Raw genomic sequence first — 21,419 nt, forward strand, 5'->3', positions numbered from 1 at the left:
GCTCTCTTGTAACTGGTTCTCAGCTGCAGGCAGGGGAATGTTAATAGGTATGGCTATTTTTGGTAAGAGTTGCTTAGAACAGTTTCTTCACCACTAAATTGTATGACAATGAGCCAGTCCATTTGTAAGGCTGGGATTTTTTTTTTTTTTTTTTTTTTAAATAATATGAGGAATCGCAAAGCTAGTCTCCATTCTTGTTAAAGGGAACAGAACAACACAGCGGTATTTTTGGAACAGTGTGTGTAACAGTAGGTCTCTTAATTATACCAGTGGTAATTCCTCAGGCTAGAGCTTATTATGTTAACATAGTACACATAATTGCCACAAAATAGGACAATGACAAATTAGAAAGCCCTGGTTTCCCATTACCACACTAAGATTGTAAAGGTTGGATTTTCTGGGTAGCCTCTACTATTAACTTTACCATCTGTTCCTTAGTGTTAGTGGAAATAATTCTTTTCATAAATGAAAAGCCTATCTGAAACAGACTAGACTGTACACAAGAGTGATTCTGTAACCACTGTGCTGGTAATGTCTAAGCCGTGACAGCAGGTAGGAAGAAAATGTTCCCTTTGGAACAGAGACCAACAGTGATGGTTAAGCCTGAGAAGGACCTGGCAGACCCAGCAGTGGCCACCTTACTGCTAGAGGCACATAAGAAAAGGTCACTCAGAGATCGCCTTCTAGAAAATACCCATCCCATGGGCACATCAGCACTTTCACTCGGAGGTGAAGAGGTCTGGGGTCTGTAACCAGCAGGCCAGAAGTGGCCAGGCGGGGCGTATCCTGTCAGCATCCCTTCTGCCACTACCTACTGTGAACTCGAGAGTGCATGAAGTGGTTCCTCGGATGGCTCTGCAGTTGGGGACATTTTCATGAGGCAGGTACTTGACCACATCTTGTTTTTCTTTCTTTGTCTTTAATGTTCATCTATTTACTTTGAGAGACAGAGACTGAGCATGAGCCGGGGAGGGAGAGAGAGAAAATCCCAAGCAGGAAGCAGGTTCTGTGCTGTCAGTGCAGAGCCCAATGTGGGGCTCAATCTCACGAACTATGGGATCATGACCCGGGCTGAAATCAAGAGTCAGAGGCTTAACTGACTGAGCCACCCAGGCGCCCCCACATCTTGTTTTAATATAAGATGAACTTTGGTAGGCAACAGTATTTCCCCTCTTAACTTATATTAGAAAAGTGAGATTAAAAAAATATTGTAAAAGAACCCCCAAACCCCAAAACACTGTAAGACAAGGATCCTCAATTGTTTACCGATTTTCTTAGACTTCCTGGTCACTTATATGTGGAATCCCTCGTGTCCCTCTGCAGCCAGGCTGAGAGGGGTTTGGTAAGCTTGAAGACGGCCTGGCAGGAAGAATGACTTTTTGGAAACCTCTTAATATAATCTATTTCTCCTGTCAAGTGCAGAACCATTATGAATAGCAGAAATAGATTTTAAACCTCTCAGAGAAAGAACTGGAAGCCGTGACAGAACGGAAACTGTTCCATATTCCTACAACGCCATGTTTAGGCCAACTTAATGTGAAAAATCACTAGACTCACTGGTCAGTATTTCAAATCCAGGCAGAGCACACACCAGTTTATTTTGAAATGCAACACAGATCCATATTTTATGAATACAACTTATTACTACGTTAACATTATCAGGTAAAAACAGCTTCCAAATGCATGCATAGAAAGTTAGATATAGTCTTTGAACTCCTTATTTCTAAATATACAAAAAATACATTTAAATTATATAATTTTAGTGAATCAAAGACTTATAAAATTACAATTTTGGTTTCCACAACATAGAAAAAATACAAAAATGACTATATATATGGTTGTATAATTTTTTACCCAAATTTCAAAGGAGCAGTATGTAGTGGTTTTGAAGTTTTACAATGTTTTATCTAGAAACTCAGAGTTGAAAATAATTTGCAGGTTGTACCACGTCAACGCCAATCTTTTATTATAAATGAATAACCGAAACAAACGAGTAGAAATGAGGGCACAATCTTCATATGCCTCATAATTTACCTCTACATCTTCTAAACCCTTCCTGTGGGAAGTCTGCTCCAGAGGAACAGCTTTCATCTGGAAGGACAGTGCTTTTATTCCATGACTAACTCTCCATGGTGCCTTTGATAACGGTCAGTACGTGTTAAGTGAGTGATCCCAACCTGAGCAAACAGAGCACAGCAGGATGCAGATCAGTGTCTACAAAGCACTACTGCATACCCCAAAGAATTCTCTGCTGGAAGGTGGTCCCTGAAGGGGGTAACCTGAGATACCCAATCAGGTGGGCAGCCGGGCAGGTGACGCCTTTGACTGTGTCCTGAAATGAAAACGGGAAGTCTGACAAAATACCCACCGAACACCACCTTCCTCATTCACACGTTGTTAAGGTGTGACAGTTGGTGGGGTTAGATGTTCTCAATTCATAAAAGAACACTGCCACTTCAAAGGAGAAGTTAATTCATGTTGGAGATAAAAGAAACCAGTTACGGAGGGAGGTGATGGCCGCACGCACGCCTCACTTATCTGCCATGAGCCTTTTGAACGCTGATGGACAGAAGTACACACAGGGGTGGAGACCCTTTTTGAGGAGGGAGTTGCGCGCTGTGTTCTTGCTGCCAAAGTTTAATTTGGTGCAATACCACTGTTTGCGACAGACCGTTCTTTGTAAATAGCGACAAATTATAACAGAGAGGCCCGAATAAAACCCCAGTCCAGCGATCCTGGAAAATCTACATTTTTTTTTTTATCCCATCTTCTGGAACTATTCCAGAAAAGACTGAAAAAATCTTACCCAAACTAAGTAATAAGACTAATGTAACTCAAATTGTTTCTGTTTTACAGTAGAAGTACATTTTGGAAAAAGAAAAAGCATGAAAAATAGTCTTTCCTCTATATTTAGTTTATGAAGTACAAGAACAGATTCTAATCTCAACATGCCCAAGTTAAGAGTGCTGACTTAAAGAAGCAGAATTTTAATGTTCAATTCAAAAATAATTTTATTACGCATCTGCCTGCATTAAATTTTAGGCTGCATACTTTCTTCTCATTTTCATCTTAATTGTCAAGCTTTTATGAAAATAACACTTAAAAAATTAGTTTTCCATTATGACATTCTTCTGACATTAGCAACTATATTTTAAATAACTACTCAGTAAGCTAGTAAGCTAGGCTTTTAAAATTTTTTAAATCAACCATTAAAAAAGAAAGGTGGGGGGTGGAAGAAAGAATCCACAAAGAACATTCTGTGTTTAAAATCTAATGCACATCTGAACTTGGGCTTTACATTTTCATCAACCCTTTCTTGAAGAGTCTTAAATGCACAGCTGAGCAATTAAATGGCATGAAGATATGACAGTAATCAGCCCATGTCCACAGGACACTATCTCTTGGCTGCTCCAACACATGGGGATGACACTGCTTTTAGCTCATGGCTGCCCAACGGGAACATATCGCTGCCTCTGGACCTACACTTGGTGGGACTTACACAGGACCGTAATTGGGAAAAGTATCCCAACAGAAGAGTTGAATGAAATTTAAAAATAAAATAATAAGGGTGTATAAACCTGTCCCTGAATGTTCTTCGGGATTACATTTCTGAAGTTACACCTTCCATGTGCTTTCAGTAACAGATTCTCTAACTCCTTATGGGACTTGACCGGCTTTGGGTCCACAAACGAGAATAGCTATTGGTAAATACATTACTCAGGGGTGTTCTGAGAATGATACTGTGAAAGGTACTTGTCATTTACTAGCGACTGAGCTTTCCCTTTCTGAGAACTGTCACTGTGTTAAAATACGATTGAGGCTGAGCCCTGGATAAGATAGGTTCTCTACGATGTACACATACTAAGTTCAAGCACGTTTCTTAGTGGCAGGCAGTAATGACTCAACTGAAAACAAACAAAAGGGTTCTAGTTGTTTTCAGATTACAGGTACTACCCCAAAGCTTCACAGACATATACATTGTATAATTAATTCACTAGATATGAGGGGATAGGTCCCAGCCATAATCTCAGAACATTCAAGAGAACAAAGTTTGCCACTTCAAAAATACAGAGTTTCCAGCATGCGGTCAAGCGCTTTGAAAAGGGAATGCTAATAAACACACTGCAGACTGAAACAGAACTCTACTGCAAGCCGGGCATTCAGCTGGTACAACGTCATTACTCAGACTGTAACTCTCAAGTATTTAGTGTTACAGATCTTTATTTATCAGATACAAGAAGGAAACAGGAGGATATAAAATGCCAAATCCCTTTCCAGAGCCATCATAAATATTGGGAACTTCTGGTTGAAAAGCATGCTGAAATGGACTTGCCAGGAGGTTTTATGTAACAGTTTTTGTTCTTTGTTTTTGTTTTTTGTTTTAAATAAAATCCCAGGCCTGTGTGACACTGGATTTTGGTTCTTGTTTTTATTTTTTTAATACTTTAAAAATAGGTCTTACTTATTTTCTATGAAACGTATTGGGAACTCAAAAAGTCTGCAGCATTTTTTGTCATTGAAAAGTTTGTTTTTTAGGGGTGTGCAGAAAGCAGGAACTATTCAAATTTCTTGTGTTCTTCAGTATGAGAAAGGACCTTTCTTCTCTGGTGTATCATGTGGAAGTATAACTGGGGAAAAACTGAAAGAAAAGAGAGTATTGGTTAAAGAGATCACTTAGAATTGCTTAAATCTAAATCACTTAAAATCTAAAGCATGTGGACTTGAGGTCCTCTCTGACTCTCTACTTTCTCATCCCTTCCCCGAGGAAGGGAACAAAGTACGCCTGGGGAAAGGGAAGAAAAATGCAGAGGGACTTACCTTTTCCGGCTTTAGCTGAAGGGAAAGGGTGGTGAGGACCAGAGTGACACAGAGTACCATACTACCATTACCCATCAAGATGCCACAGAGCTGCCAAATAACATTCTACCCCCTCTAATATTATCTTCACACTTATTCTCCGAATTGACATTTAGTGACAGACTTAACCATTCCTGTTTACAGAGGAATTCAGGCCCCAGAGGGGGTAGGTGACTTGTCTGGTTTCACGGCAAATTCTTGGCAATCAGGACCAGTCTCTGGGCTCCTGACACTCAGCCTAGCCCCTTCTGTCACTGCTGTCACCTGAGGGGATCTCCCAAAAGTACTTCCTGAGAACGGTTGTTCTTTGAATGGGAAGACTGAGGAGGGGGAGGAGGGCTATGACATTTCATCTGAACGTGACGAAGCCAGGTTTGGATGTAGAAAGTCCTGATGAAAAGTAAGCTAGTATCTTAGGGACTGGAGATTCTGTTCTTGGTCACTTCATAGATTACTTTAAAAAGTACTGGTTCTCAAATAAATGGGGTGGCCCCTCCTCCCTTAGGAGTATTCGGAAATTGCGGGGAGGGGAGTGTATATTTGGAGGAGGAAGGTTACTGACATTTAACATACGAAGCAGGAATGCCAAAACCTGCAATGTGTGATAGTCCCCACAACTAAGAGCTGTCCCACCCCAAATGCCTATAGGATTCCTGCTGGGAAATGCCAGCTAAGCCACCTGCCTTCACAAGGTTACTGGGAACTGGGGGTTCAACAACTGTGTAATAACTCCAGTGGGATGGTCTTAAATGTACAATATGCTTCCTCCTCTTCCCTTCTCAACAGCTCCAATCTCTACTTTGTAGACAGTAACCTGTATTTCTGGGCGGGGGGTGGGGGGGGTGGTAATTTCCACTATTCCCCTGACAGTTTCTTCCTTTTTAAATGGGTTCCACGTTGGCCAAATTTCAAACGATCCTCCCGAAGCACTCTAAGACATCAGGGGGTGTGCACACATGGATCTGGGAAACCGCAGAGGAGGCGCCGGTACTGACCAGGACTGCCATCCCCTCCACTCGCTACTTGTAGGCAGGAAGTTATTCGGAGAAAAGACCCAGCTTGTGCACAGAATTCAACAGGGAGAGAACTATTCTGGTACGAAAGCCAGAAAATTTGACAAGCTCTATAATCTAAAAACTGGAAGTAAAGATATAATTAAACCATAAGGAATGCTAATTGCAATCATTTAAAAATGTGGGGCCAGTCATTTTTCTATAGATATACTTTAGTAAAGGGAAACTTTGTGGCAAAGTACACTAAGGACTTTTGCACTGGTTGCAGGGCTGGCTAAAGCTTCCGCACTAGTTCAGAGGGGCTGAGGATGACCTGGAAGCCATTCGTTAGACCCTCGGTGGCAGCAGCAAGCCGGCTGAGTATCCTCCTCCCCATGGGTGAGGGCCAGAGGTCAGAGATGGGAGGGCGGATATGGCCGTCTCATTTCTTTGCAACTTCGGAGGTTTCTCTGTGCCCGAGCAAAGGAATGTGTGTGGAGGTGGCCAGGAGAATGGGGGCCCTAGGGTTGGTGGTTCTCTACAGTTATAGTAATGATTTCTTGGTGATCAGAACTTGGGTGATGCTGTCTCCATCTGAATTACCCACATGTTTAGGCTGAACCCAACTATAAATGGCCAAAACAATTCCAGACACATGGCTACTATTTTTAACCATGGACTCCAAAGAAGAAACCCCCCAAGACAATCTCGACCTGACAATAGGCTATTTTGCATTCTACCTTCTTCTCTCCCAGTTCAGCACACACGGAATGGGGATGGTTGCTGTGCACTCGAGGGTTGTGGTGGGGGTAAGGGTTCCTCTCGGGAGAGGAACACTGGAGGCTGAGAGCAAACGGAAGTACGCTGCCTGGGAAAAGTGTCTTCTCAGTGTCTCTGAAAATCGGAGGTGTGGTTATGCTTACTGATGACCTGGAGGGTGTCCAACTTCTCAGTGTCCTCACCCTACATTGGTGTTTCTCATTTCTCAGCACCCCCCTTTTTTGTTTTGTAAATCCCAACCCCTACAGCCAACTTTTATCAATGTAGGGGGTTTAGGAAATGTAGACAGGACTTAAACATCTACAAGTCCCACAGATACTATACACGGTGCAGCTGCAGCAAGGTGGGAGAGGGGCACCTTGCAAGGGAGTGAGGGTGCTTCCAAAGCACCCCAAGACAAGAAAATTCCCGGGGTTACAATTTGGGTTATATGTGCAACAATGCAACAATAGGTCAGGACCATAAAGAAAGGATGTTTTTTATATAATACACACATATTACCAACTTCCCATTAGAGAAGATAAAAAGAAACTGAAGTTGTAGAAAGAACACCAAATTTGGTCAAGGCTGGATGTCAACAGCAACCTCTCTTAACTCTGCATTTTCTTCTTATAAATACAAAGTTTTGGAAAGTTGGAAATGTGCTGTTGGCTGGAATGAACTGTACAAACTGGTCTCAACAACCTAAACAACTAAAAACATCCAGGGCAACTGGCTCAGGCCAAACCCATAATGAGTGCCAGCAGACACAAATGATTTATATCTGAAGATAGGGCCTGGGCTGTCATCTTGACCCTGGATTGGGGCGGGGTGTGTGTGTGTGTGTGTGTGTGTGTGTGTGTGTGTATGTGTGTGTCAGGGATTTGGAGAAAATCTGTTAATCTTTATTTGAAATCAGCCCTTTTTCTTGGTCTATAGGAGTTAAGCCACCTTAAGAAAGAAGTAATATAGACTTCAACCAAGCCAAGTTCTTAGCAAAACGAGGCTGAGAATGGAAGAAGGGGAAGGAACCCAGGTCAAGAAAGCCAACTTCTGTGGAGAACCCCAACCTACTCTTTGTGTTCTCTCTTATCTCTCAGTCTTAAGGCCCATAAGGACAATCCCACGGAACGGGGTTTGTTTTCCCTCGGGAATCACTATCACCTGTGCTTGACCAGGCCCCTTAACTAGATAAAGGGTTCAGTATAGGCAGAGGCAAAAGTCTGGGCACTGGTTGGCCACCAGACCACAAAAAAGACTAGGAGGTACAGAGAGACTCAGGCTGTCCTGGAATGAAGACATTCCTTCTTTGGCAGACTAAGATCTTATAGCATCTCTGAGGTAGGGGCTCCATAATTTGATTTCATGATACTATCCCTGCTCCTCTGCCAGTTATCCAATCTGATACCTATCTCTTATTCATTCAAAACCTTTTGCTGATTTAAAAATTAAAAAAAAATTTTTTTTAATGTTTATTTTTTTTTTAAATTTTTTTTTTTTTTTAACGTTTATTTATTTTTGAGACAGAGAGAGACAGAGCATGAATGGGGGAGGGGCAGAGAGAGAGGGAGACACAGAATCGGAAGCAGGCTCCAGGCTCTGAGCCGCCAGCACAGAGCCCGATGCGGGGCTCGAACTCACGGACCGTGAGATCATGACCTGAGCCGAAGTCGGACGCTTAACCGACCAAGCCACCCAGGCGCCCCTTTAATGTTTATTTTTGAAAGAGAGATTGTGTGGGGAGGAGGGGCAGAGAGACAGGGAGACACAAGCAAAGCAGGCTCCAGGCTCTGAGCTGTCAGCACAGAGACAAAACCGGGGCTCGAACTCACGGACTGCAAGATCAAGACCTGAGCCAAAGTCGGATGCTCAACCGACTGAGCCACCCAGGTGCCCCAAAAACTTTTGCTGATTTTAAATAAATCCTGTGGTGCCCACTGGGATAACGTGTGCTACTCTGGGGGTGGCAACACTGCAACTAGGAACCGTGGCTCTAGATATTGGAAAATGGGGGGCACCTGGCTGGCTCAGTTGGTGGGGCGTGTGGCTCTTGATTTTGGGATTGTGAGTTCGAGCCCTTCGTTGGGTGTGGAGGTTACTTAGCCTGGAGCCTGCTTCAGATTCTGTGTCTCCCTCTCTCTCTGCTCCTATTTTGCTCATGCTCTCTCTCTCTCTCTCTTTTAAAAACAAACATTAAAAAATATAAATGAAATAAAAAATATTTAGAGACTGGAAAATGAAACTCGAAGGGAACGAAACTAGAAAGATGAACAACCATAAGCTAATTTAGACTCTTCTCTATTTATCTTTTTTGTTTGAAAATCAACTACCTTTTTAATTTGAAGAGAAAGGGCCTTTGGCCACCACGGTTCCAGTACCAAAGAGGAGGACTTGATAATTAATAAAGAGTGGAAAATGAATCATGAAGCAGAATTACAGTCCAAGAATTTCTCCAAGATAAACGTTCACATGAAATCTGGATGTAGTTTTTGTTTTTTTGTTTTTTTTCTCACAACGCATGAAATGCAATTTTCCACAGAGGGACACAAACATGTCGCTTACGATTGTTAGGATGATTCATTCAGTTCACGCTGTGGGCTGAAGAAAAATCCAACCTTCCTGTCTGAATTTAACCTGAGGTTTAGGGGAGAATATAGCATCTTACAGACTAAAATAAAACTCACAGTCACAATGGCTATAAAAATAGCTAAATGAGAAGACACATTAACTTTACATATCCTCGCCTAGAATAAAATCTTTTTGGATATGTGAAAATCAATCATAGGATTTCAAGTGAATATCAGAATTTGAGCAAAGGACTAAACAACTCTTCCTCAGCAAACAGGATTCACTTCACAGAAGCCTCAAACATGGCCATTTCTCTTTGTTACCGAATATGCTGATAGGCACATCTGATTACCTGTATTTCAACCTTTAGCAGGATTATTAAAATAACTGGAAATCATCCTGAAGAGAACATATGTCCTGTTCAGATGATTTTAGTGATTATTTCCAAACAAGAAAATAAGAAATATAGAAAAAAATATATTTTTATTTTGCTATTTGTTTCTAGTTAACTATCGGTTCCTTAAAAATGAAGTAACTATTTTGATAAAATAAAAATGCAAAAATCTCTTTACAATGTTTTCCAAATACCTTAACAAGCAGTTCTCAAGAGACAGAAAAACTCACGGTAAGTCTTTAATGGCCTTTTTTGTTTTCTACTCAGCACGTTCCCTCAATAGGTAGTTAACCTTTCTCGGTATTCACTGTTCTAAACCTACACACTGAGAAGGGCTGCATTTTGGCAGCTATCTTGAGAACGGTTCATCTTTATTCAATTACTACCAGAGAAAATTCCCTCTAACAGTCAGCATTCAATAAAAACCAAAGCGTTCCCAATAAATCAGATTTACATTTATTTGGATATGGTATAAAAACATCCAAAGGCATTTAACTCTAGTTATTGTAGAGCCAGTTTTAAAAACATAAATAAATGTATGTATAACTGTTTACTTACTTGGAATGTAGGAGATCATTATCAGAATTAGGAATGCATAATAGTCAAAGGAGAAATTGTACTTGTTAGGTAAACTGATGGAGTACAGGCCCGCCTGTCTGACAAAGGGCAAAGCAGCATATATTGTGAGCAGCTCTCCTGACACTCCCATTGGGTACAGCACAATGAAGAGTGTATACCTGAAACAAAACAGAATATTCATGACTGAGGCTCGAAGCCAGCACTAGTAGGATACATTCCCACCCTTCTAATCCGTACAGGTTTTCCAGGAAGCTACTGTTTCTACTTTTTCCTGTTTGCCCACTATTTAAATTCATGCTTTACAAGCCAGTCTTTGGAAAGGGCCTATAGCAGGTATGTCTCTGAATGTTCTAAAATAAAACATAATAAATGTGTTCAGTCAGCTTACAATTTGTTCAGTTTGGCCCAATAAACAACATTCAATACAACTCCCTAAAATAACAAGGATGATGCCAATCATTGGTGAAGTAGAGGCACTGAGTCATGGTTCATATAAGGATCCTGCCCTGTGGGGTAGAAGTGGAGCTGGGGGCTTTGCAGGGAGTTGGTGGGGGAGACGTTAGAGCATGTAGCTAGAATCCCTACAATGTATACCAAACTGGTCTGTGGACTGAAAAACATAGCGCATCCAGTGTGCTTTTAGTGCTGCTATTAGCCAAATGTCTGTACATGTTATTGTGAAAAATGAAATATATGCTAATTTCAAAAACCTTAAAAGTTCCTAACAGCTTTTGGTCACTATGCAATTTTTCAAAACCAAAACAAAACAAACAACCCAACCCTACAGTTACTATTACAGAGGAGAATCCACACAATTTTTTTCACTTTAAAAAGGAATTATGTTTCAAAAAGAATTCAGAGAGAAGTTCATCCTGTGGAACTAACTGGAAATCATTCGGAGGTGTTAGTATTGCTAAGGAAACCATCAGCTCAAATTTTAAAGAGGCTTTGGTGTTTGTAGCTGACAGCGAGCACTCTGGGTTCCAAACTTCCAGGTGCAGAAGTTGTGCTGAGGAATCTGTGACAAAGAACGGAAGCCGTGTTCACCGTGTTCCCCGCTGCCAGCTTCAGCCATGCTAAAGAGGTCAGTGGAAAAGGAAGATTCTTCCATAGGCCATGGACAACCATGGACAAGAAAATCATTCTCCACTGATAAGTTCAGGGCTGGGCAGCCAACTCTCCCTGTAACAGACCAGACAGCTTCCATGATGCTTGCCTGGTTAGTTACTAATTGCTATCTTTTTCCATTCTTCCCTTTTCCTAATAAAATTGTGTACTGGGGGGAAAAAGGAAGTTTGCATACTTGAAACGTTGGAAACAACTGATTGATGTCTGTAATTTAACCATCAAACTCATAAATTGTCTAGGAAGCACCATTTTCCTTCTATGAAATGAGCAGTTGGGTCCCAAGGACAGTTTTGATCCTTTTGCTTTGTCACTCTCCCCACAGTCTTCTCCAACTCAGAACATTGCTCACAACCATCTCCTGAATTAGTTCAGATAAATGGATGAACTGTCAGCCCTTTACCCAATTCATAACAAATACTGCTGGCAAAAATTATCAAAGCAAAATAAAATTGCTAACATTCTAAAACCACATGTATCGTTTGTTATGAATTAAAAATTGAGTCATAGCCTCTTGGCAAAACTGAGACTAGGAGAATTGGACTTGGTCCAAAAAACATAAGGGCAGGAGCTCATCAGTAAAATTTGGTATGAAAAAAAAGAGATGTTACATCAAATCTCTACCGAATAATTTAAATGAAAATAATTGATCCAATAAAAATAAATATATACAACTTAAAACAGTATTTCTAATAATCAAAGTTAAGGAGCATCCCTTATCCTGATGAAATCCGAAGACCAGTCTCGTATCACCAATCCCAACACCTGTCTCATACAATTAAAAAAAACTCTGAAGTATAGTTGACATCGTATATATATTTATTTTTAGGAGCTTGGAGACAATATTTAGCAAAAAAGGACAAATACAGTGATGGATCACTTCAAAAGTTAATCTTTATCCCATGTACTTTACCTGGCCCATTTGATGAGGTAAGGCAGATGGTTTAATAGACTGAAAGTATAAAAGGAGTAACGGATAATTTCTGTGATTGTCCAGGCAATAACAAACAGGAGGACACTGTCTTCACTCTGTACCTGAAGGAAAAGGAACAAAAGCAAAAGCAAACACATAAAACATTTTAACAAAGAAGCTGCACCAGTGTGCAGCACCAGCCACGCCCCCTCCCCCACCCCCGCCCTCTTGCCGAGCTAGGGGACTGAACAACTGGACACAGCCCTGGTCTGTATCCTTGGGGGCCACAGCACAGCACAGGAAGAGCCTACCTACCATATATAGGAACACGTGCCTATCACAACAGCTGTGTAGAGCCGAGTGATTAAGGGCCAGTGAGAAGAACTCAGCTTACTGATGAGTAGGAGGGGCAGAAACAGGAATCCCACGAGTTATAGCCCACAGGAAAAAACAAACACAGATGAGTGTTTTGTCTGCTGGCCTGCTGCGGAGAATGTGAACTGATGTTAGTGGGAGTCAAGACTAGTTAGATAAGAAGGTAGCAGGGCAAACTGGTGGCAAGCTTGGGGTCTGTCCGTTAACAAGAATTTTAATTTGATCTGCATGACAGCTAAGAATCTGAGGAAACTTCAAAGGAGGGGAACATAGTGCCTGAAATACAACTGAAGATGAGGCTAATTCACTGGGTAGGATGAATTCAAGTGAAGGAAGAAGAGCCAGAGACTGTCTGAAAGGCATAGCCCATTTATTCTCTCCCATTGGTGATTTCTTCCCTGAAGAAGCCTGGTTTAACTTAAAAATTATAGAAACTTCCATGCTGACCACAGGAGGCTCTGGAATTTCCAGCCTCTTCTGGATTATTTTCATGATGAAAATAACGATAAACTTGAACACAGCACCCCCCCCCCCCCAAGGTGGTTTTTAGGTTTTAGATGCCTTGGACTGCAAATCTCACGTGGAATGTATTTCTACCACACTGGCATTTGCTTTCAGTGCCTCCGCCATCCCCCCAGCCACATTTATAATGATCCTGGTCCAGGCTGGAAGACCAGTAACAAGAAACTACCTTGTACCCAATTCACTCATGGTTTCTTGAATCTAATACAGGCAGTCAGAGAGCTGGATGTGATGAAGAAATTCCACTGAGTAAACAGGACAGATTTGGACAAGATGGATGTTCTCTGCCTTATTCCTAACACCTAATACAACAAAGGTATGGCATTCTAACCTTAACTTTTCTTCCTTGCATTTGCAATGTGAATACTTTTTCGCACTTATATTCTTCCTCAGAGAGGGTACATGGAGCGATCCACCTACGCAATAAAATAACTAGTCATTTACATACCTATTAGCTAAATTGCTCTGACAAAGAATTTCATAAATGCATAGTTACTAATCCCTAAAAATAATAAGAATTTTGCACTGTCAAGAGCAAGAGTACTTTTTGTTTTCCTGGTGCTCTTGTATTAGCCCGAGTAAAACCTAAATACCTCTGAAGCTTTTACGTTTCATTTTTCAGTCTGTCCCCAAATCCTTGCTTAAAATCCACCTATACTAAAACATAATTTCAGAGCATTTTGCTTTTTGATGTATTTTGTAATCTTCCTCATCTGAAGATCTGTTTTACAGCTATGGGATGAAGGCTTGCCTAAAGATCTCTGGGTTGCAATAGGGAGCCCTTCCAATATTTTGCATTCTAATCATCTTGAAAGCAGGGAATGTGTTTTATTCATCTTCTGATTCCTAAAAGCACTTTGTGCTTTTTGCTAAGTGGAGCAAACAAATTCAATTCTAATCAGGTCACTCCAAGATTAAGTTCCTGCTTTGGATACCTGATATTAGTTTCTGTATAGTCTTAAGTGGCCTTCCAAAAGACAGGTAACAAACAACCCCCCTTGCACTCTGGTCCAGCCTCGGGGTTACTGGACTCATTCTCTCCAGGCCCAAGTTAGATTTGAACCAAAAGAACGGTAACAAGCTCACACTCAGGCTGGATGTGAAAGCAGGTGCTCCCAGAACCCAGCTGTGAAGACCATGTTATACAAATGGTACCTTCAGATTAACAGGAAGGTACTTGGGTAAAGTCAGTGATCCAAGCTTATCTGATTTGTAAACAATTATCCAATGACACAAAACAGGGACAGAATGTAATGAGTTGAAGCTAGTAAGATCAATGAGACTCAAACGGCTATTTGTATACCTGTGTTCACAGGAGCGTGATTCACAATAGCTTAAAGGTAGAAACAGCCCAAATGTCCATCAAGAGTTGAATGGTATATACATACAGTGGAATATTAGTCAGCCTTAAAAAGGGAGTTCTGACCCATGCTACAATGTGGATGAACCTTGAACACAATTTGCTAAGTGAAATAAGCCAGTCACAAAAAGACAAGTACTATATCCCACTCATCTGGTACCCAGAGAAGTCAAATTCAGACAGGAAGTAGGAATAGAAGGCTGCCAGGGGTGAGGGGTGGGAGGAAATAGGAAATAAATGTTTAATGAATACAGAGTTTTGGTTGGGAAAGATGAACAATGTTTTGGAGACGGACGGTGGTGATGATTGTACAACGACAGGAATGTACTTACTGCACCTGAACCATACACTTAAAAATGGTTAACATGGACAATTTTGTTATGTTTTACCACAATAAAAAACCCAGTAAGATAAAATTTAACCAGGCTAACTATTCAGCAGCAACAGAATGACTCCACCACAGAATGGAGAAGACTCAGCTTATGAATCTGGGAGATGAGCAGTTTTTAGTGAACTACAAACTTCATATGTGCCAACAGGGTGCAGGTGCTTGTTCAAACGACCAATCAGCCAAGCAACCAACCAGTATTTGGCCACATTAATAGTCTCATCCCAGTGATTCCATTCCAAATAGATTAGATCCCACCCAGAGGTCTGAGTAGGTTATGAGAACCCCTGAACAAGCAAAGCTTACTTTGGAAAAGGAGAAGGTTAACTACTTCAGAATATGTAAATGAATATTGTGTGCAACTGGCATATGGACACAAGACTAATGGCAAAGTTAACAGGGAGTAAAAATGCCTAGTTAAAATAAGAAGTGTGTAACAAACCAGTTGACTAATGAAATAGGCCGCCCCATGAAGCCGTGTGCTTCCCGACTCTGGACATAGTCAAACTGAGACTGCTCAGGAGAAAGTCCTGAGCAGGGTGGAAGGCTGACTTAGAAGCAGCCAATGAAAGCTTCCAGCTGCTGTTCTTTGTAGAGAGGGGTGGGGTGTGCATATAACCTGTACATGGGAAAGGCACAAGACTCTGGCTAACCCCAACCTCTTTGCATAAATGGAAATTTTTTTAACTGGAAAAGAAATGGGTAGAGTCTTTTAAGAGTACTTAAAAATAAGTTTCCTTTATCAAAGAAGATGAGGGAGGAGAGAATAATTTAAAGACCTCCCTTCATTGCTGACTACTGAGGGCATACCACGGGAATAGTTCTCTGGCTCTTTATCCCTGACTCTAAGGTCTTCAGGGCTCTGCTTCTCCTCTCAGGTGGCTTTCTCGGGCCCTGACACAGGTCTGCACACAAGGCATGTGCGGGGTCAGTGCCCCTTAACTCAAATGATACCATCTATTTTCTTTCTTTCTGGTTTGTTTGTTTTTGTTTTTGTTTTTAAAGCAGGAGTTGGGAACACTTTTCTAACACATGGGGAGCCTTTCTATCAAAGGCCAATGACTCAGAGAAAAAGATCACTTAAGGTAAAAAAAAAAAAAAAAAAAAAAAAAAAAAGCCAGTTTAGCTTTGGAGGGGTTTTTGGAAGGGCTAAGGCCTACAATTATAAAAAGTTCAACTTAGCTACTCTTTGAATTAGGAACTAGAAACACATGATTTTATTCATTATCACGAATAAGAGGTTTAATATGCCTACACAAAGATGTGCTGGCAATCGTCACACAGCATTACCCAGAACAGCTGAAAGTAAAAACAACCCAAATGTCCAGCAACTGGCAAATGGATAAACAAAATGTGATATAATCCATACAATGGACTACTATTTGGCCACACAAAGAAATATCGATACATGCTACAATATAGATAAACCTCAAAAACATGCTGCTGAGTGAAGGACGCCAAATGCAAACTATTTCATTTATATGAAACGTCCAGAAAAGGCAAATCTAGAGACAGAACGTAGATTACTGGGGCGCCTGGTGGCTCAATTGCTTAAGCATCTGACTTCAGCTCAGGTCATGATCTCACGGTTCATGTGTTTGAGCCCTGTGTCAGGCTCTGTGTTGACAGCTCAGAGCCTGGAGCCTGCTTCAGATCCTCTGTCTCCCCCTCTCTCTGCTCTTACCCCATTGGTGCTCTCACTCTCTCTCAAAAATGAAACATTAAAAAAAAAAGAAAGAACGAAAGTAGATTACTTGTTGCCATGGGCTGGGAGTGGGTTAGGAATGAACTTTAAAGGGCATGAAGGATCACAGTGAGGTGATGGAAATGCTCTAAAACTGGATTATGATGACGGTTACACAACTTGGTAAATTTACTAAACAGCACTGAACTGTACACCTAAAATGGGTGAATTTGATCGTAGGTAAATTATACCTCCATAAAACTGTCTTTTAAAAAAGAATATGACATTTAAGTTTTTTTTTCTTTAAAGTAATCTCTATGCCCAGCATGGGGCTGAAAGTCATGACCCCAGAGATCAAGAGTCGCACACACTACCAACTGAGCCACCAGGCACCCTGATGTTTACTTTAAATTATATTATTGCCTTTTAAGAGAAAAGTAGGTATGTGGGGGGGGGGGGGGGGAGAAGAAGGGAGATAAAGGAGGTTTATCAAGGTTTACAAAGGAAAAGCAGGGGACAAAGGGTTGGTTGCCAAAAATGTCCGAAAGCCATGTTTCAAAGTTGCACGTTTGCAATCGTGGCACAAATGGGAGTGGGAGTGGGGCGGCTCTGCCAGTCTGGAAGCCTTCCTCTGCCCAGTGCAGTCAGTGAGCTGCGTACCGGACCCTCCGTGCTGCAGACGGCAGGTTTCCGTCCCCTGCTCTATGGCGAGGGTGTAGGCGCTTGGGTGTGGGAGGCTTGTGTAATTTAGCCAAGGGAGTTTACATAGAAATTCAAGCTGGAGAAACAAATGGGTGCAAGAGAAAAACCTTTACACACAAATAGCATCATATGTTTGACTTTAAAAGGCTCAGGGAGTATCAGTACATGAAAAGCTGTCATTTTTATTACATTCAAAGGAAAACAGATGGTGCCACATAAGAAAATCACTATTGTAGAAACCCTATTCTTCTTAGCATTTCAGAACCTGCTGCTTCCCGCTCTGGTTATTTTAAAGAAATCCCAAGATCATGCTTTATGATAAGTGTTCTTTCTTCTCCTTAATACCCCCTTCATTTGTGAAGAGAGGAGATTTTGGTAAAATCTAGAAGGCAAGGACTTGAGTCTCTTGGCAGAGCTCTGAAGAGTATGTTTGTCTTAGTCTGCTGGGGCTGCTGTAATAAAATACCACAGACTGGTGGCTTAAACGACAGAAATATGTTTTCTCACAGTTCTAGAGGCTGAGATCAAGGTGCTGGCATATTTGGTTTCTGGTAAGGGGTCTCTTCCCGGTTTGCAGCTAGCACCTTATCATCACGTTTTCATGTGGCAGGGAGGGAAAGGGAGAGCCTTCTAGGGTCTCTTCTTATAAGGGCACCAAACTCCTCATGAGGATCCCACCCTCATGACCTCATCTAAACCTAAGTACTTCTTATATGCCCTCCAAATACCACAATACTGGGGGTTAGGGCTTCAACACACACATTTGGGGAGAACACAATTCACTCCACAGCAATGTTCCTGACCAGGTGTTGGCAAGCTTTTTCTGTAAATGGCTAAATAACAAATATTTTAGGCTTTGCCTCCAAATACTTTAGGCTTTGTCATGTATTCATCTTTGTTGTTTCTCACACCCTTTAAAAATGTAAAAACCATTATAAATTGCAGGCTAGATTTGGCCCACAGGTCAATCCCCATTCTAGGTTCATATGACCCCTCCCTCCAAATTTTCCCTTCATATGACCTGTGTACAGATATCATTCTTCAGTCTTCCTTTGACAGACTGTGTGTGTGTGTGTGTGTGTGTGTGTGTGTGTGTGTGTGTGTGTTCAGGGAGGGGATCAATTGTTTGTGTGTGGTAAAATATACATAACATAAAATTTACAAATTTAACCATTTTAAAGTATATAATTCAGGGGCATTTATTCACAACACTCACCATGTTGTGCTACCATCACCACTATCCATCTCAAAAACTTTTCATCACCCTAAAAAAACTATGTACCCAGTAAGTAATAACCCCGTATACCCCTCTAGTCCCTGGTAAGCACAATTCTACTTTCTGTCTGTAAGATTTTGCTTATTCTAGGTACCTCACTTAAGGGGATTCATACAATATATGTCCTTCTGTGTCTGGCTTATTTAATTTAGCAGAATGCCTGCACAGTTCCTCTATGTTGTAGAATGTACCAGAATTTCTTTCCTTTTAAAGGGTGAATAATCCATTGTTTGTATACATTATATTTTGCTTGTTAATTCAACCGTTGATGGACATTTGCGTTGTTTCCACTTTTTGGCTACTGTGAATAATGTTGCTATGAAAATGGGTATACAAGTATCTGAGTACCTTGTTTTTAATTCTCTTGTGCACATATCTAGGAGTGGAACTGTTGGATCATATGGTAATTCTATATTTAACTTTTTGAGGAACTGCTAAACCAATGGCTGCACCATTGTATACTCCCACCACCAGTGCACAAGGGCTCCAATTCTTCACATCTTCATCAACACTTGTAATTTTCTTTCCTTTTTTTTTTGATAGTGGCCATCCTAGTGAGTATGAAGTAGCATCTCATTGTGGTTTTGACACACAGTCTCTAATGATTATTGATGTTAAGCATGTGGTTATTGGGTCATTTGTATATCTTCTTTTAAGTAATGTCTAGTCAAGTGCTTTGACCATTTTTAATCGTTTTAGTAATCCCTTTTTAATAATTACAGCGAGTAAATATAATTGTACTCAATAGTTACTGAACTCTTACTATATACAAAGTATGTTTTTATATATATTACCTCATTAAATCTCCATTTTGCAGATGAGGCAAGTGAGCCTTACAGAAATTGAACCCAGGTATGTGCCCCTAAACTCTGAACAGTTCTCTGTCTGTCTCTCAAACGTGTGCACGCACACACCCACCCACCCACACCTGTTGTTATGGGAAAAACACCTCTCTTACGAAATCAAGAAAACTTCAAAGGAATCCATATACAAGAGCCTAGAGAACAGATAAGGAATATCAAGAAAGCTATGACTTTTCAAAAAATGTGGCCCACTTCTCAAAAGGAGATAATGGGCGGACTGAACGGAATAGGCTCACTGAAAAGGATTGGATAAAGTATGAAAAATTCTAGGTCACTGCTGTCCAGAGATATCTTGAATATACCCATGAAATGAATTTAATCATGAATCAATTGACTTGAGATAGAAACCAACATAAGAATTTGAAACAAACCCTAATGAATTCCCTACAATTAGTGTGAAACTTCTTCCCTGAGCCTTGCTTTTTGCTAATTATCTTCAATGCTTTTTTGTTTTAGCCTTGTTTTACTTCCTGAGTTTAACTTACTGCCAACACCCCTAAAAATCTATCTCAAAAGCTTGTTTCTCTTTTCTATCTCTGCTCTGCAGAAATAAAAATGCAAAATATTATTTGAATTCAAGATGAAAACAAACTTATAAAGATAAAAAAGAAAATGAGAAAAAAAGAACAGAACACCTTTTGGGATAAGCCTCTAGTTTTCCAGAGAAGTGATCTTCCCAATCATTTCTAGTTTGTGTCTGGGTAGACATTAAGATTCACCTAAATGTCTCTTTCCTTTCCCCTCATGGAGGAGTCAGCATGGGGGATAAAAGCTCGATGTGGTGAGGGGTAGGGAGCCACATGGACATGGAAGGCCAGTGGGTCTGGAGGCCAATGACAAGGACAGAAGAGGGAAGGTTGGGGGTGCTGCAGACAGGTGTGAGCCAGAGGCCTAGCAACTGAGGATAGGGAGGGGAGGGAGACACAAGAGGTGATGGGTAGAAGAGATGGCCAGTGTGGTTTGGAAATCAGTTACATGGAGTAAAGAGTAAGCTCAGCAAAGAAATCAATATGTTAAAAAAGGGTGGGGGGGCTTCATATTGTTTGAGAAGTATTTACAAACAGGGAGGGAGGATGCCAGAGAGAAAACTAAGGTGTTGGATTGTAATTGAAGGAATCTGTATGAACTCATAATCAATCACAGATACATATACACACACCCACACAGAGCTATATACTTTTAGATGTATGTACAGTATGCATGTCTGTGTGTGTGCGCGCGCGCGCGCGCGTGTGTGCGTGAGTGTATATCTCCTAGCTTCCTCCACTGAAAGGACCTAGAAGCATTAACACACCAGTAGCATGAAGCATCTCAGCTACCCAGATCTTGGGTCCTTAAATACCATCTCCCACTAAAAGGAACCAGAGCTCCTTGGCAAAATGGCTGATTCCAAGGCTGGGCCAGGGGAAGTACAAGATAAGTCTGGAAATCTTTTTTGTCAGAAAGTAAGAAAATGCTCAACAAATGAAGAGATAAATCAAAAGGACAAGGAGAAAGGGCTCCCACTGGCCAAATCAGACAATTTTAACATCAAAGTAAGTAACAGATTACAATCCACTGAAATGCACAGGAATTCATGAGTCCAAACTAATGATATAAGTGAAATAAATGAATAAATTGAATAAATAAATGGGAGAAAGGGAAAGCTATTCCTTACAGTAGGAAGCCACCTAATACATGTAAAAGGGGTGACAGAAATAGAGGATCATCATCTAGTAACCACCACAGAGTGGCTGATACAGGCAGGAGTCATTCCCACAAAATACACATCGATAAAAAGGGGAAGACGTTACCTGAAGGTGGGAAAAGACCAACAGGAGCATGTGACTGGAGTCAACACCACTGGAGCAGGATGGGTAGTCATGGCACACTGCCACCTCAGGTGATGCCCTGAGAAGATCACAGCACCATTTCTCTAGTATTCTTGCCAAGAATGTATGACTTGAACTGGTTATGAGGGAACACGGGATGGATGTGGGTGAAGGGTCACTCTACAGAAGTTAAGGCCTGTACTCTTTAAAACTGTCAAGGACATGAGAAACAGAGCAAGACTAAGAAGCTC

At 41.1% G+C, this 21,419-nt stretch overlaps 1 protein-coding gene across 1 annotated transcript in view; it reads right to left on the reverse strand.

The window, feature by feature from the left end:
* Window positions 1-2,985: 2,985 nt before the first annotated feature.
* Window positions 2,986-21,419, reverse strand: part of HACD2 (3-hydroxyacyl-CoA dehydratase 2) — a 101,752-nt gene continuing 83,318 nt past the window's right edge. Inside the window, 3 exon segments of the mRNA XM_042903134.1 lie at window positions 2,986-4,639; window positions 10,129-10,307; window positions 12,188-12,309. Coding sequence (XP_042759068.1) covers window positions 4,557-4,639; window positions 10,129-10,307; window positions 12,188-12,309 — 384 coding nt within the window. The 3' untranslated portion in view covers window positions 2,986-4,556.

Source organism: Panthera leo, chromosome C2 (assembly GCF_018350215.1).
Source record: "Panthera leo isolate Ple1 chromosome C2, P.leo_Ple1_pat1.1, whole genome shotgun sequence".
Taxonomy (NCBI): Eukaryota; Metazoa; Chordata; class Mammalia; order Carnivora; family Felidae; genus Panthera; species Panthera leo.